The 17,592-nt window shown below is 36.3% G+C and overlaps 1 protein-coding gene across 1 annotated transcript; it reads left to right on the forward strand.

Annotated features, from left to right (window-relative positions):
- Positions 1–6,578: 6,578 nt before the first annotated feature.
- LOC127753904 (EPIDERMAL PATTERNING FACTOR-like protein 4) lies at positions 6,579–9,618 on the forward strand. Its single transcript, XM_052279352.1, has 2 exons — positions 6,579–7,108; positions 8,995–9,618. The coding sequence occupies exons 1-2, from the start codon at positions 7,006–7,008 to the stop codon at positions 9,315–9,317; spliced, it is 426 nt and encodes a 141-aa protein (XP_052135312.1). The 5' UTR covers positions 6,579–7,005; the 3' UTR covers positions 9,318–9,618.
- The last annotated feature ends 7,974 nt before the right edge of the window (positions 9,619–17,592 follow it).

Genomic DNA, 17,592 nt, shown 5'->3' on the forward strand with positions numbered 1-17,592 from the left:
AGAGAAAACAATGAATTTGACTTACTAAATTAAATGGAGAGTTAGCTAAATAGATATTTGAAGAGATTGTTGGAGATGCTCTAATTAAGATGCTAGACCCATCCATGTCATCCTTTTCCCATAGTTGCTTTCACTAGCTACTTAATTATCTAACAGAAATGCATCATGTACGATGTTTGATGGTAGCATATATATATATACGTAGCATTGCTAGCTCTACCTAGCTACTCCCTCCGTTCCATAATATAAGGGATTTTAACTTTTTGTTTGTACTGTTTGACCATTTGTCTTATTAAAATTTGTCTGGAATTTTTATTTATTTTATTTGTGACTTACTTTATTATTCAAAGTATTTTAAGCACTTCGTTTTTAATATTTACACAATTTTTTAATAAAACGAGTGATCAAACAGTACAAACAAAAAGTCAAAATCTCTTATATTATAGGACGGAGGGAGTACCAATATTCTAGGTAGCTAGTTTGGTACTTCCTCCGTTTCAGGTTATAAAGACGTTTTGATTTTGGTCAAAGTCAAGTCACTTCAAGTATGACTAAGTTTATAAATAAATATAATAATACTTATAATACCAAATTAATTTAATTAAATAAATAATTGAATATATTTTTATAATAAGTTTATTTTGGGTTAAAAACATTATTATTTTTTCTACAAACTTAGTTATGAAACAATTTAACTTTGACCAAAATCAAAACGTTATATAACCTGAAACGGAGACAGTAGTACGAACATATCTGCACAAAATGCCGACTAGATGCATGACATGTACTACATATATTTCCTGTCGTGTTGGTTACTGTACTGTCTGTACATTGCAATATAAGACGAATTTATTTATACTTCATTTTTTGCAATTTGCAGCAATAGGATATTTATGCAGCTCGATCGATCACGTAATCCATGTAGCACTGAATGATTTTCAGAAACGTGTCCTGCATATAATGTTCGCGTACAGGTCATGCATGGCCCACGTACAGATTCACACCACATGAACAAAATCTTGCTCTAGTTATTACACGGTCAAAGGCGCCCTTCGCCCCCAATTGCTTCATGCATGCTGCGGCCACAGTAAAAACTACTGTTTAATTAATTAAATAAATAGTATATAATCCAAAAATTAAATTGATCCAATACCTGCTACATTATATAGTACAGGTTAATATGATGCTAGCTGTTCATTGATCTGGCCTGTCAAACATGAGGTGCTCATCTTACATGGACCCTTGAGCTAACACCCTAAATATAAAGCTGCATCTATCTATCTGCAGCTATAGAATGGCAATGTGCAAATAAAGGATAGCTTAATTAGAGCAAGAATAATAGCAAGCTATAAGAAGACTAAACGAGTAAATGATGAGGTGGATAAGAGAGGAGAGGAGAGGAGAGAGATGAGAAGTAGGTTGTAAGCTTACAGCCGGCTTAGACACAGGAACTAAGAAAATCTATAAAACAGACAGGTGGACCATATATTTATAGTGAAGAGCTAACCACTATATGAGTGAGCTGAGAGATATACTATAAAGATCTATACAATCAGCAGCTGGCTGTATTATTAGCCTGACTCTAAATTGGCTTTTTGACATGAACAGTGAAGCTACACAAAAGCTATGGCCAGTATAATTCCTAACACTAGCTAGGGCAATGTGTTGGCCAACCACCATGACCATGTTCCATATAGTATATGCATGGGCCCTACCCCTGAAATTCACTGTAGACACAAGTTAACAAAACTCAGGAGGACTACACCCATGTGGTAGGGTCCTCCAGTAAAGAAAGGTGTAGTGTAGCTGATTTTGATGACCAAGAATTTTTCATTTGTAAGATTCCTTTCTTCCTAGCTATAGCTCCTCTTTGTGCATGATCATCTTCTCTCACCTTAGACCATGGGCACAATCAGTGAGATGTATGGCCCCCATGTGTCTGGAGGAAGAGAGGCAGGAGAAATGCCATTGTAGAGGAGGGGAGGAGCAGGTGTGAGGAGAAGAAATGATAATCTTTTCAATTGAGTTAGTAGTAGAGATGACTAGACGTGTACTTGTACAAGTGTATGTACAGCAAAGAACACTGCATGCATGCATGCATGCATGATGTAGAAGAAATGATACGATTGCATGCATGCATTCATTCATAAGTGTATTAAAAATTAAATCTCATATGATCCATGCAGTATAGTTTAAGGGATCATATAGCACCGTCAGTATGTCCTTCCAATAAGGATAAGAACGCATGGTCTAATTCCTTGGATAATATTACACTCAGATTTACACACCTCTTGCAATTAATGCATGAGTTCAGAGTTTGGTGTTGGCAAAATCAATTCCCCCTTGCACAATTGGTTTATGCGCCAGATACATTTTTGGATTTTAATCGAACTAGCTAGTGGTAATTACCATGTGGATTTTGTGATGCGATTATTATTAAGACGTTGTAAAAATATAAATCATTAGTTGGTTTAGTTTTTTATTAATTACATGACCAAAAATTAAAAGAGGATTTAGCCATGCGATACGGTGTGCTAAATTATTCAAGGATCTAATTAAGATGGCTTACTAATTATGAAAAAGCCGCGCAAAATGCTCAAATTAAGGCGAGATATCAAATTATCAATTAAGAAGAATTATAGAAACAAAATATTAACAAAAAAGCACGGGAATCTTGTATGATGCAAACACTATACATATAGTAGCTACCAGGGTTTTTAATTTTGAAATTGGATTATTTGCTAGGGGGCCAAAATTTCGGTAATTTCGGAAATTTTTGGCCGAAATTATTTGAAATTTTGACTGATTTTGAATTAATTTGAATAAAATTTGACCAAATTCATAAAAAAAGTAAAAAAAAGGAAAAATTTCGGGCGAGATGTGAGCATGCCGGTGGGGGCGAAATTACCGAAATTTCAAACCCTGGTAGCTATATCTCTGTCCCAAAATATAAAATATTTGAGGGAGTAGGGAGTAAAAACCATAATATATTCTACGACACAACATGCATAGATGGATCCAAATGCGTATGCTTTTCATGGAATTGTCTCTGCACGCGTCATCATTTGATCGAGGTAGCAAAACGACGACGATGACCCCTGCTTTGTATGTGTATCATATCCATGCATGTTCCCGGGGAGAGAGATGTTGTTTTCCAGCTGAAACAATGTATGCTTGCATGTACAGTACTAACTAATTAAGAAGATGAGAATAAATTAACCTCTACAGCTCTACTAGCTAATTGACACCACTTGGATGAAATTTGTGCGTTCTCAACTTAAAAATCAATCTGCATTTGAACTCAATTTCTTTGTGTTCTTTTCTAAGAAATGCACACTATCCATACTTGTAAACAGTATGATTTTTACAAAAACTTTGTATATATCAATTTCTTAGAAAACTGCATTAAATCAAAATTTCAACTTTATAATAGTAAACTCATTCGTCTATATCCTCAAATAGTTATCACAAAATCATTCGATCATTCAGCCATTCAACTATTAAGGGGAGAAAAAACATGCTATTACCTTTCGATTTTGCTCCAAGATTCGTGTCATGCATGTTAGGCTGTGTTAGCTAGAAGAAGTTCCCATCAGGAACAGTGATCACGGTTAGCGCGTGATTAATTAAGTATTTGCTAATTTTTTTAAAAAAATATGGATTAATTTGATTTTTTAAAGCAACTTTCGTATAGAAACTTTTTGAAAAAAGCACACCGTTTAGCAGTTTAAAAAACGTGCGCGCGGAAAACGAGAGAGAAGGGTTGGAAAAGGGGGCGTCCGAACACAGCCTTAGATTTCTTCTCCAGTGAGTTCGCCGTCGTTCCTTCCCTACCGTCACCCATGTTGTTAAAGTTGTATTGGCTTACCAGGTAAGAAACTACTCCAGCATTGATTGTTTATTACCTGCTTTATTCCCACATTGTGGTTACTCTTAGTGGACTACTTCTTACGTACTTGCGTTTGAACTGGATACACATATGTGTTCAGATTTAAATTCAGAATTGGATTTTTTTTTAAGGACGGTGGGAGTACGAAGCAATGCTCAAAAGCGACCTCTCAGCTACTCGACATTTGCATGAACCATAAAACCCTAGCAATCTAGATACCTAGCTAGCTACTCAAGCTCAATCCATCGACTGGTCGTTTCCATTATTGAACTACTCCAAGTGATGATCACTACTGCAACAAATCCGGGCAAAAAGCAATTAATTAAATCAGCCGGCGACGGCAATAGTACTGAGAGATCGATGTGATCGATCGTTAATATAACTAACTGAAATCCTGCGCATTGCTACGAAAATTTAGTATGATAACAATAAAAAAATACGTGTAAGATGATAACATCAGATTAAGTAAGTTAATGTGGTTCATGATAATTTAAATTTAAATAGTATGTAGAATGGTGATTTAAATGTAAAAAAGTAAAGTGGTATGACTTTATTAAAGAAGAAAAGTAGGGAGATAGTTTGAACCGTATATTAATCATCTAAAGACAAAAACAATTAAGGTGGTATGGCTTAATTAGAGAAAAAAGAGAAAGATAATTTGAACCATAGATTAATCATTTAAGCACTAAGTAAGTGATGATGAACTATATAAGTATATAGGATATCATAAAACATAATAAAGATATACATTGAAATATTATGTAAATTATGTGGGATGATAATTTAACATTCTTGCATTTTAAAAGCTCTTAAATTAAAAAACTATAAAATTATAGATAATATAGCATGTTTGCATGATGTTTAAATGTGATGATTGTTAGTGGATGATGATATGGTATTTTTGCATGTTAAGTTTAAGGAGTTAGTGGGTTATAACTTTATAGTAAGATAGGATACAATGTTTGATATCTGTGATCGATTGATAGGTAGGATCAGTCTCGATAGCAAGTTAATTTTTGGTTGATGAAACGTACATCGATTTGGTCGATCATGTTGGAACCAAGTATATAGTACATATATAGCTTCCAAACTCTAGGTTTTAGGGCAGGGATAGGTAGCACTCACTGGTCGTTTCAAAGTAATTAAGTTTGGTGAAGAGTCTCACCTAGAACACTTTTACCTATTTATGTTTACATTAAAAAGTATTTTGGCAACTAATTGGTTTGTTGCCACATGTTGCCAAACACTGTCAGGCCCTATTTTTTTTTCTTTTCGAAAAAGGTTACCTTACTATCGTAAGCTTTTTTAAAGCCGTTAGATCAAATCCAACATCACGCACCAGCCATTCACTGAGCCTATTTTGTAATAGTGTAATTCATGTAGCTTTATAGAAACTCCCCAATATTATATTTCTATAAACCCATATAACCCATTGGGTCAATTGACAATGCTTTAAGTTTCGCAAAGACTACAGTGTGCTATATATATATATATAGGACACTCATATGGGGCACCATGGTGCCTGGGCACCATGGCATCAAATGAACAAAATCACTCAAATTTTTCAAAATTTTCAAATTGTGAGTATATACCTAGTTATAATAATTCGATTCATACCTATACCTATCAACAAAACAACTCAAATTTAACTTTATTTCACAATCCATGATTACATACCTAACTAATTATATGTATGGATGCTATATACCTATAATCAAAATCTAACAAAAACAAGTTCAAATTCAGTTCAAACTTGCTTTGAACTAGTTAGTAAAGTAGTTAATGTTAATATCTAAGTAATTGAAAAAGTTTCATACTCATTTGAATTGGGTATATACTCAATTTCAACAATGGTGCCCGGGCACCATGGAGCACCAAACAAATTTAATATATATATATATATATATATATATATATATATATATATATATATATATATCAATGTATTTTTACCGTAAACTAAATTCGATCTGCTGCTAATATGTAAGTTGTGAAACATATAAAGCTCAACACTAGAGAAAATCTTCGTAGTTGAATATATATGATTTGTAATATAGACAAACACGGAAAATTATCGACCATATAACAATGGCCAACCATGCAGACCCTGCTACTATGGGATGTATGAGAAGAACAACCATCACTAGTACTTACTCCACTCTGTTCATCCTATAAGGTGTATTTTGAAATTCTTTTAACGGGGACATATCTTCATTAATGTTTTCCTCATCCCTTTGCCCTCTTGGTCAATATATACAGCCATGAACACAGTCATGCAGGCAACCAATAAAACCACAAGGCCACATTACTCCCTCCGTTTCAAAATGTTTGACACCGTTGACTTTTTAGTACGTATTTGACCATTCATCTTATTCAAAAAATTTAATTAATTATTTATTCTTTTCATATCATTTGATTCATTGTTAAATATACTTTCATGTACACATATAGTTTTACATATTTCACAAATTTTTTTAATAAGACGAACGGTCAAACACGTGCTAAAAAGTCAACGGTGTCAAATATTTTGAAACGGAGGGAGTATATGTTTTATCTACACATTATAACTACTCCTACATTGAAAAGAAAAAAAAAGACAGAAACAAAATTACAACAGGTGCTTGCTATACATTGGGTATAGTCAATTGGGACACCATCACACCATTGCTTCCACCTATTTGTAGCTACCTCATTCACTCACTCACTCACTCACTCCCACACACTGCAGCCAGCTGCAGCTGCAGCATAGCAGCCAGACTCACTCTCACACAGTCACACTACTACTAGACTACTACTACTCCCAGCAATCACATCCTCTCTCTCTATCTCTCTCTTTCAAAAGCGTGTGTGCCTGTGAGCCTGTGACTGACGACGGACTGTCTGCTGGCACGCACGAGCGGGCGCCTGTGCGTGTGTGCTCCGACCTGCAAATCAGAGACCAGATCGAGCCCCCTGGCCGGCTGCAGCTGCCTCCTTGCTTCCTCTAGCTCCTGGAGTGAGGAGAGCTCGCCATTGCTGTCTGCTCAAGCTCTCTAGCGTAGCTAGACTTCTCCGGCGTGTGCTTGGCTGCTGCTAGCTGCTAGCTGGCCAGTCTTCCTCTCTTGTCCGCCGGCGAGATGGTGGTGGTGGGCGCCGTGAGCTGCTGCCGGAGAGGGAGTTGGCGGCGACGCGCCGCCGCCCTCGCCCTCGCCGTCGTCGTCGTCTTCGCCGCGGCAGCTGGTGAGTGCAGAGATGGCAGAGGCGAGCTAGCTCTCTTGCCAGCTCTTCTTTTCATGCGTGCACTTTTTAATCTGAGCGTCTAGTCTTTTGATCTTCTGCATATAATCAGTGATTACTTGCTCTAGCTCTCTCTTTTTCCTTCACCTTTTTGGTGCTTTTCTTTTTGTCTGAAGACCAAATTAACCGGATCTTTGATTAGGTTCATCAGAAGCTTGTTAACTGCATGCAGGTTGATTAATTAATCTAGCTACAATGTTTTACTACTTTACATATAACATTAGAGTGGTAGCTATCTCTGGCCAGGTCTTCTCTCTCAAGGAAACTACCTTAAACAATCTTAAAAACTGAACATTAATTAAATTAAGTGTTCTTCTCTAGTGGTTAGTTTTTTTTCTTAGAAATTCTTGTGGTTGATTAGCATGCCGTCTCTACTCTCTTCATGTACCGAATACAAATATCGAGAGGCTTATCTCTCAAATGGTAACATTTTTATTTGCTTCCCTTCTCTCTTGATGAAAAGTTTTGGTGTAGTTCTTGCATGCTTGCAAATTTAAGGTCCATATATACATTCTACACCCTTCTCTCTGCTAATTACTTTTCGTCCCATCACCTAGCAAATACACTAATATAAGGCACCTCCTCAGAGACTAAAGTGTAATTAGCCCAAAAGCTAATTTTAAATTGCAATATAATTAACAATTTCAATTTCCTTGTTGCATGCCATTGATCTTTAGTTTCCTCACACTTGCAACATCCTAGCTAGCTAGTGAAAGAAAGCCACCAAGGTCAGGATCTCTTAACTTTCTCATTAAGCTGTACACTCAATCATATCTCCACACATTTTCAAGATGCAAACCTATATTAATTTGCTTCTTAACACACACACACACACACACACACTCTCTCTCTCTCTCTCTCTCTCTCTCTCTCTCTCATAGTCTCATATTCTCATTTGGTCTTCACCAACTAGAGCCTTTTTCTCCCAGCAGTGTAGTGTGCTGGTGCCCACACGATGGCACTGCACGCTCTGGTCCAGAAAATAATATATAAAACGATCGACCTACTAATATAATACACGACATCAGCTTTAGTACAGGGAGAGAAGAAGAAGAAAGATTCTGCAAGAGAACAGCCCATGCAAGGCCAATACACGTACAATCCACAGCCCAATTAATCAGCTAGCTAGCCACAAATACATTTTTGGTCTCACCTGCTTAACGTTTAGGACGCCGACCATATGCTCCAATCTCCTTGAGATCCTAGCTAGCTAACCACCCATTCTAATTAGCAATGGTCACCACGAATGATTAATGTAGAGTATGTAATTAGGAGATTTTTCAAGGGTTCTTTTTGCTGTATTGAGAGGCAGATGTCTCTTGTTGTATTAATTCTGAAGTATTTATTATTTATTAAATCTGGAAATAACATATATATATACATCGATACATTTATACATCCTATAAAAATACTAAAACACAAAGTCTAGAGCTTTGCTAGTTGAGATAAGTGATATGACCGGATATCATTCATGCCGTAAAAAGAGTCGTATTTTTAGGCGTGGAGCTAATAATTCGAGGTAATAATCTGGTGGTGAAGTAGTTGAAAAGAACGTACTTGCATTATATTAGTAGGTCGTGTATTATATTAGTAGGTACTATTTAAAAAATATAACTATTTTATATATGGTTATATTTTTTATAGATTAAATAGTACAAACTGATGGAGCAAAAAAAAATTCATAGGTTGGTTTTCTACGTACGGATTCATCGATGATCCACTGTTCATTGTAAAAAAGAACATTAAAAAAATATATCAATATAGTTATATATGCTTTCAGTAAAGTTTATACTAACAATTAACCATATATACATGTATGCATGCTACAGTTGCCGCTGCTGCAAGGAGGCCAATCCGTGTACTACGGAGACCAGCAGCAGCAGCGGCGCACGTGAGGAGACTAGACTCGTCGTCGTCGCTGATGCTAGCGAGGAGGACCAACGCGGCGGCCGGCGGCGGCGACAACAGCGACGTCCGGCGGCGGCGGCTGATCGGGCCCGGGTCGTCGCCGCCGACGTGCCGGGCGCGGTGCGGGCGGTGCGCGCCGTGCCGGCCGGTGCACGTGGCGATCCAGCCGGGCGTCGGCGCCCAGTGGGAGTACTACCCGGAGGTGTGGCGCTGCAAGTGCGGCGATAAGCTCTTCATGCCGTGACCGCCGCCGTCTCGCCGCCGGCGAACCACGTAGCGTGGCGGCGGCGGCGGCGCCAGCCATGGCTGCGTGGATCGATCGATCAGTAGCATAGTTTTGAAAGGGGTGTAGTAGTGTGTAAAAGAGGGGGAGGAGAAAGTAATTTAAGTTAAAAGGTTATTTTGTGGTGATTATAAACTAGTTAATTAATCAACTAGGTCGATCTTAATCTTAAGATGGTGTACTGATCGAGTTGATGATGCCGGTAATGTCTGTAAATGTGAAATTTAAGATCTGGATTTTACCGTGTATGTTCTTCTTTTGATTTATCTGATTTCCCTTTTTCGACTAGTTCTTTTGCTTAGGTAATTTTTCACTTTGCATTCTTCAGGTTGTAGGGGTTATACTGTGTCATTGTAATTGCAAATTAAGATGGACAATTATCTGTCTTGTGCTATTACATCACGCGATTTTCTCATGATATTGGACTAGGCAAGAGTTTCCTAGCCGTCTAAAAGCGGGTGGGAATTGAAGAGAGAATAATTAACTAGGGGTTCAACACGAATCTTAAAGCATATAAAGCCATGTTTAGTTTCAAAGTTTTTTTTCCAAACTTTCAACTTTCCATCACATTAAACCTTTCATATACATATAACTCTTCTATCACATCGTACCAATTTCAACCAAACTTCCAAACTTCAATGTGAACTAAACACAGCCTAAGCCGTCCTAAATTGACAGCGGTACTTAAAAAAACAGAATAGTTCGACGAATAACAAGTATTACAAAATATATATACACTGAGATTTTATTAACAAATAAACCAACCTAGCTAAATTTACAGTATACTCCCTCCATTTCATCATATTATAAATCACTTTGTTTTTTTCTAGTAAAAAAGATTTTAGCTAAAACACCAAATTAGTTTTAGTAAATTATTATAGGATGTCGAGATTCGTAATGTTAGGATGTGTCACATCCTATCGTGGGTTTGTTTTTTATGGGACGGAGGGAGTATTACATTAACATGTTGCAGGAGCTCATCATAGAGCTAAAATACCAAATTAGTTTTATTAAATCTAGCATTCAATATATTTTAATATTATGTTTGTTTTGTTTCGAAAAAACTACTATATTTCTTATAACTTTGTCGAACTCAAAAAGGTTTAATTAGAAAAATAATAAAAAGACTTATAATTAATATAAAAAAGGAGGAAGTAGAATATTATACGATCTACTTCCTCCGTCCCATAATATAAGGGATTTTAAGTTTTTTTTACTGTTTGACCACTCGTCTTATTTAAAAAATTTGTGCAAATATAAAAAATGAGAAGTTGTGCTTAAAGTACTTTAGATAATAAAGTAAGTCAAAAAAAATAAATAATAATTCTAAATTTTTTTAGATAAAACGAGTGATCAATTAGTACAAGCAAATATTTAAAATCCTTTATATTATAGAACTGAGGGCGTAGTTACAAGTCTATTTCGACTGACAACGTGAAAGCAATTCTCAGCTGTTAGAAGTCTGGTGAGGTCACTCACTCTGATAGATCACATCATCACATGGATGCACGGAGTACTAAAATGTCAGGACGATGTTATCCTGAAACTTCAGGCTACATAACCCCATGATACTAGGAGTACAGTGCCTACTACCCGTACTTCAGCATCGATAATGCATAGAACTCTCTCTGTCTCTATATACAACAAATTTGAATAGGCTTTATATTCAGATTTATTATACTAGGATGTGTCACATCTAATAAAAAATTTTATATTTAGTTACGGAGAAAGTATATGCATAGACTTTCTTTTTTTCATTTTCTATGCATAGATCGATACATGGTCATTATGAAGTTCAGCTTGCATTAGCGGCGAATCCAACAGAGTTTCAGGCTCTGTTTAGTTGGATCTAAAGTTTGGATTTTGGTTGAAATTAGAGATGATGTGATTGAAAAGTTGTGTGTGTATGACAGGTTGATGTGATGGAAAAGGACTGAAGTTTGGATCCAAACTTTGCATCTAAACACAGCCTCAGTCTTTCGGAGTCTGAGCAAATCTTGTTACATCAAGTGCTCCCTCCGTCCCATAATATTAGGGATTTTGACTTTTTTTAACACTGCTTTGCCCACTCATCTTATTTAAAAAATTTGTGCAAATATAAAAAAAACGAAAAGTTGTGCAAAGTACTTTGGATAATAAAGTAAGTCACAAATAAAATAAATAATAATTCTAAATTTTTTTAAATAAGACGAATGGTCAAACATTGTAAGTAAAAAGTCAAAATCCCTTATATTATAGGACGGAGGGAGTATTTGCAATGAAAATTTTGTCTCCAAATCTTCCGAAAACATTCAAATTCTATTGTATACTCCTTCCATCCCTAAATATAAGGGATTTTGGTTGGATGTAATGTATCTTAGTAACTAAAATTCTTTATATTTAGGGACGGATGGAGTATCTTTCTAACGAGCTCAGACGACAATAGGGTCGCTGGGCGGTGGATCCGCCAATCCAATGCATAGCATAGTTTGGTCAAATACAGTACCATGTACATTCTACTTTATTGTACTTGTCTAGTTCTTGGTCCAAATATATGACCAGTATTTCTTATATTTTGGTACGAATATTCTATATTATATATGATAGAGAGGGCAATAATATCAATGGTTTGGTTACAATTGTTACCCCGCGCTGTTTGACTGGTAAATGGAGAAACAACCAAGCAAGGAAAATACAAAAGCTTGTCTGTTTGCTCATGATTAAAAATTTTGGCTTGGAATGAACTCCATAGTCTTCTCCAGGATTTGACGTCTATGCATGGCCAGGACCGGGACCCGGGTTCAATGCTGGCCCCTGTAACCCTGCAAGAGTACTCCTCCCCAGTCCAAGCCACATCTCTACACTTTATTCCTCTCTTCCTTTTCTTACTTTTCTATCTTCTTTCACTACTCTCACTCACCGACCAAATATAATGTTCAACACCTGCTTCCTTGCATCCTTGTTATACACCGGATTAATTTTATAAAATTACACAGTAATGACTCTAATTGATTGAGCTACCGCTAACGAGACATGAAAAATAAGCAAAGTTATACAAAATAATTAACATGTACTCTCTCCGTTCCATAATATAAAACACAACTATTTTTTAATGTTTCATAATATAAGGTATGCATGAATGTATATTATTAACTAGAACTTTTTTCCCACTAAATTTATTTTTTAAATCCTCCATACTTAAGATCGTTAATTCTATTGTGTATACATTATATTTATTTGGGTGATCAAAATTATGAGGTGATAATAATTATTTGTTGATATTTGGGTTAAGGGTGGTTGAGCGTTATATTTTGGAATGGAGGGAGTAAAACCTTTATACTACTACTACTAGATATTAAAAGACAAAGCTAAAAAATAGACTCCAACAAACAAACCATCGCTCCCCTCCCATCGAAAAATAAGTTTTATGACTTAGATTTCTGCGGCCAATCCATATCCTATGAAATTCTGATGTCTCAGGCCCGTTCGATTTCTATACTTGAGAGAGGTTTTCAACGCACGTAAAACGAGAAAGCTTATTAGCAAATAATTTAATTACGTATTAATTATTATAAAATCAAAAAAATGAATTTATTTGAATTTTTTAAATGGCTTCTACATAGAAACCATTTATAAAAGGATGAAGAATTACGTATTAAAAAATAATTTAATTACGTATTAATTATTATAAAATCAAAAAAATGAATTTATTTGAATTTTCTGTTAACAGTTTGAATAGCGTGCTAACAGAAAATGATGAAGTTAAAATTGAAGTTATAGAGCACACAAACTGCAAGAGTAACCACAGTATGGCTAACACCTTTTGGCTATAAAACTAAGGACTTTTTTTGGATAGCAGGAGATTACATAACAAATTCAAAAACATAATTAAAATCTAATTAAAAAAAACTATGTTTCAGAGGACTCTTATGATGGGTCGTATCCAAATTACACATTTCAAGACAAACATGATGAAAGCAGCTGACTATATTACTTATCATGTTGCCATCCCATGAGTCTCTCTGATCTGTGCCTAGCTGCTCCAATGGCTATATCTTTTTGGCCTTTCTGTTCCATCCATGTTTGCACAGATATAAATAATCTCAGAGATTTTATATGCAAGAGGCTTGTTGTGGCAGCTATAGCTATAGCTAGCTATATATCCACAGTGTCACACACTATACACACCCCTGTAGACGAGTAAACTGAAACAGGAGATGGGTGTACTGATCAAAAAAAAAAAAACTCTAAATTCTTGAGCAAAGAAGAGACAAGGCGTGCAGATCGATTTCTCCTCCCATTTCATGCATGCGTGCATATGTATGATCGGCCGATGCAAACACAACACGCTATCCATAAAAACCGTGCACTCATGTGGGGTTTGCTTCGAATGTGAAAGTGCTATAGGTGTACAACTTTAGGATATCTCCTGTGAGATTCATCAATTATATGTGAGCAGTGCATATATAGTATAGTCTCGCTACGATACTCTCTACTGGTAGCATAATATAATAGGCTATATACGCATACACGCACACCAAATAATTTGTCGAAAATTGGCTCTTGGGCGACACTCTAGTTGGTTGCTATAACACATAGAATTGTTTAAGTAACCGCACGAAAATTCAACACATTTGTTATAATACTATCGAAGACTCTTGTGTGACGCTTTAATTGGTTGCCAGAACACAGAAAAAGAGTTAAGTAACAGTAACATATTTGTTATTATATATAGACGATAGAGAATTTCATAGAAGGCACTTGAATACAAAACTAAGCTATTTTCTAGAGGTTGCTGAATAGGCATGTGTACAAGATTATAAGATAGCCGCTAGATATTATATTTGGAATTCTGCATATATTCTACCATCTGAATTAATGCGAACACTCGCTATCAACTGTAAGAAGGGATGGAATGATGCTGCAGGATGCACATAATAACAACCTGTCAACTGTACCCTGCAATACTCCTCCCTAAGAGCAAGGTTAATAATACAACCGACCTGTTGGCTATAAGGTTCTTTGTAGCATTCTCTCAGCCTACCATATAATAGTTAGCTCTTTACAATTAATACAGGGCCCACTTGCCTCTCTCATAGAGTTTTTTGGTTCTTGTGTCTGAGCCGGCTGTAAATTTACAGCCCGTTTCTCCTCTCTCTCCTCTCTTCTCTCCTCCACATCAGCATTTAGCTGGCTTATAGCCTATTATTATACTTGCTCTAACCTGAAACTGCTGAACTGCATGCAGTGTCGAAAACCTCAACATCCTTGAACAGATATACTACCAGCTAGCTTTACAACATCCCATTTCAACCTGGTAGACTGGCTATGTCTCACACTGATTCCAAAATGGTCACTGCCAAAACAGGAGGCAGGAGCTGTCCGATGATCAGCTGCTCCATGTTACTGCAATACTAGTAGTAATATAAGATGGCATGCATCTGATCATCATCATGGTACTCCTGTCTTTCTGAATGAAAGATCATTCACTATTCAGATAGGAGTAATATCATAAGGAGAGGATTATATGGGCTGAAAAATAGTGTTCGCCCATGGCATAGCATAGGTCAGCAACCCAACCCCACAGACTCCAACAAGATCGAGGGGGTTGTTTGGCTAGCAGCATCTTTGGAAAAAAATATCAAAATAGTTTTGTCATTTCTGAAGTACCAGTGTACTCCCTCAGTTTCACAATATAAGTCATTTTAACATTTTCCACATTCATATTAATATTAATGAATCTAGATATATATGTGTGTCTAGATTCATTAACATCTATATAAATGTGGGCAATGCTAGAATGACTTACATTGTGAAACGGAGGAAGTATATTTGTATTCTACATTTTCTTCTCCATACTACTACAAGTAAAGGAGTACAGTATATCTTTTTGTTGTTTGTCATGTGAGGTTCAAGGGTACAGGGTACTTGCCCTGCAGCCGTACCGTCCTTGTGAAAAGGAGGCACACACATGCATATTGATACTTGTGAGATACTGTGCATATTGATACTTGTGAGAGATACTGTGTGCCACTACTAGCTTTCTCACAGACACACGAGACAAAGAGATACAGATGGATACCGCAGCGGATACATTGGGTTGTCGCACTTTTTTCGTGCAGCTTACAAGAAATATATATCGGAGAAATCTAGCAGTACTAATAGGCAATTAATCCTATAATGCAGAGTCCTATTAGAAAACTAATCCGAATATATTATGGGCCCAAAATTCAGATAACATATTTAACAGGCAAAATGGGCTGAAACTAAAAGATCAAGACATATTTTTTGGCACATGATGAAACTGATGAAGATGAAAGATTTTTTGCGCACGTAAAACGAGAAAGCTATTAGCACGTGATTAAATGGATATATTTTATATTTTAAACTAACTTCTATATAAAAAGTTTTCGTACAAACGCTAAAACTAACTTCTATATAAAAAGTTTTCGTACAAACACACCGTTTAGTAGTTTGAAAAACTTGCTAATGAAAATTGAGGTAAAGTTTGTATCTTAATGAGAAAAGAACGGTTAAATAGACTGAAAAGATCAAAACCGAAAAATTCGGTTAATTAGTAGTTCGATCTCAACTGCTAACTAATTGAATTTTATTTGATCAGTTCAGTCACCACCATCGTTTAACCGAATTAGATGCGCTACTGAACATGTAAATAGAGTAGGGCTCGATACGGAGTGGTTCAATAGATTAGCTCAATTCCTGAACATGCGAGTGATAAATAATGCCAGGATTCAAAGAAAAATAAGTTCAATGGCTGCTTGCATGTATGGAGATCAATCGATCAACACGTGCCATCAGCTGGTATCTGTCGCCAATCCTTACATATAAACTACGGACGCGGTGAACGCCAATTCGATCCTATATATCTAAATTATTGGTGCTAGTTAATTAGTCAATGGCGCATCTGTAAGAAAAAAACTTTGTTATCTAGCTAAATTTATGTTTCCTATAAACATGCTCCATCCATCCTAATAAAAATTAAATCATAACATCACAATGAGTATATAAGAAAATAAATAAAATACCCTTAAGTAGGAAGGTTGTATTCATGAATGAGTAGGTGGGGATATTGAAAGCATAAAATTTATCGATCTGCAGACCAATAATAGATAGAAAAGGTAGTATAGTTTGGAGGACAAAATTTAAACTCTAGATGTTAATTTATTTTGGAGCGGAGAGAGTAGAATGTGAATGCACAGTGAATTTTGGCAGTCAAATCTCTGATGGTACTGAGTGGAGACTGAAGTTTCTGGTAAACAAAAAAGACGTGATAATTTGTTATCCTGACTCACGTCTCACTAACTGAAATGATCTTTGGTGTTATTTCTCATGGGGTGGCAAAGGACGATCTAGGGAGTGGCAGATCGTTAAATTTTCTGTAAAATAAAGGGCATATGTCTCCCCGTCTGAAACATCGAAGATTAACTTTCTCGACTTTCAGTTTTGAATATTTGGTTGGACAATTTGCCAGAAGTTTAAAGCTGCAGTGGCAAGGCAAGCCTACATCACAGAAATGGAGAGAGGCCTCTGAAAACTGTCCTTATTTTTGCACGGTCAAATGGGCCAATCTATGGGCTGTTTCTTGTAACAGACGAACATGAATGGGCTAGCCGGCCCGACAATTGAATAGGCAGTCCCATATTATTTCTCTCGTCTGTGCAGTGTAGAGATGCCTCTGATCACGACGTCGCCGACCTCCGCATACTTCTCCTTGCCACGAGTGTGTGTGATCATCATCTGGTTCGTTAATTGTTTTTTTTTTTTTGAGAACCATCTGGTTCGTTAATTGAGAAGTTGAATTCCAATTCCTTCTCCTTAATTTATCCGCTCTCTTTTCAGTATCAGTATGTGTTCGATTGATTCTTTTGTGTCAATGTTTGGTTGGTTCTTCGTGAGATGAAATTAGTCCAAACTTGCAACGTGTAGAGGTGAGATGAATTTAGTTCAAAATTTTATCCTGTTTTAAAAGAACATACTTCCTCCGTTTCACAATGTAAGTCATTCTAAAATTTTTCACATTTATATTGATGTTAATAAATCTAAATAGATATATATGTCTAAATTTATTAACATCAATATGAATATGAGAAATGCTAAAATAACTTATATTGTAAAACGGAGGGAGTATAAAAAGAGCTTCATGGGCTTTTGTTTTCTTCTCTGAACTCCCTCACGAAAAGCCCTTGCCACGTGGCCCAGCATCGGGACGTACGTGGCTGGCTTGCACGGTGGCTGC

Source organism: Oryza glaberrima, chromosome 11 (genome assembly GCF_000147395.1).
Source record: "Oryza glaberrima chromosome 11, OglaRS2, whole genome shotgun sequence".
Classification (NCBI taxonomy): Eukaryota; Viridiplantae; Streptophyta; class Magnoliopsida; order Poales; family Poaceae; genus Oryza; species Oryza glaberrima.

What these genes read in the sequence shown, in the direction of transcription:
- LOC127753904 (XM_052279352.1), top strand. Translation starts at nt 7,006, where the DNA reads ATGGTGGTGGTGGGCGCCGTGAGCTGCTGCCGGAGAGGGAGTTGGCGG. An exon ending in CGTCTTCGCCGCGGCAGCTG is followed by an intron (nt 7,109 to 8,994) that starts GTGAGTGCAGAG and finishes TGCATGCTACAG; the next exon opens with TTGCCGCTGCTGCAAGGAGG.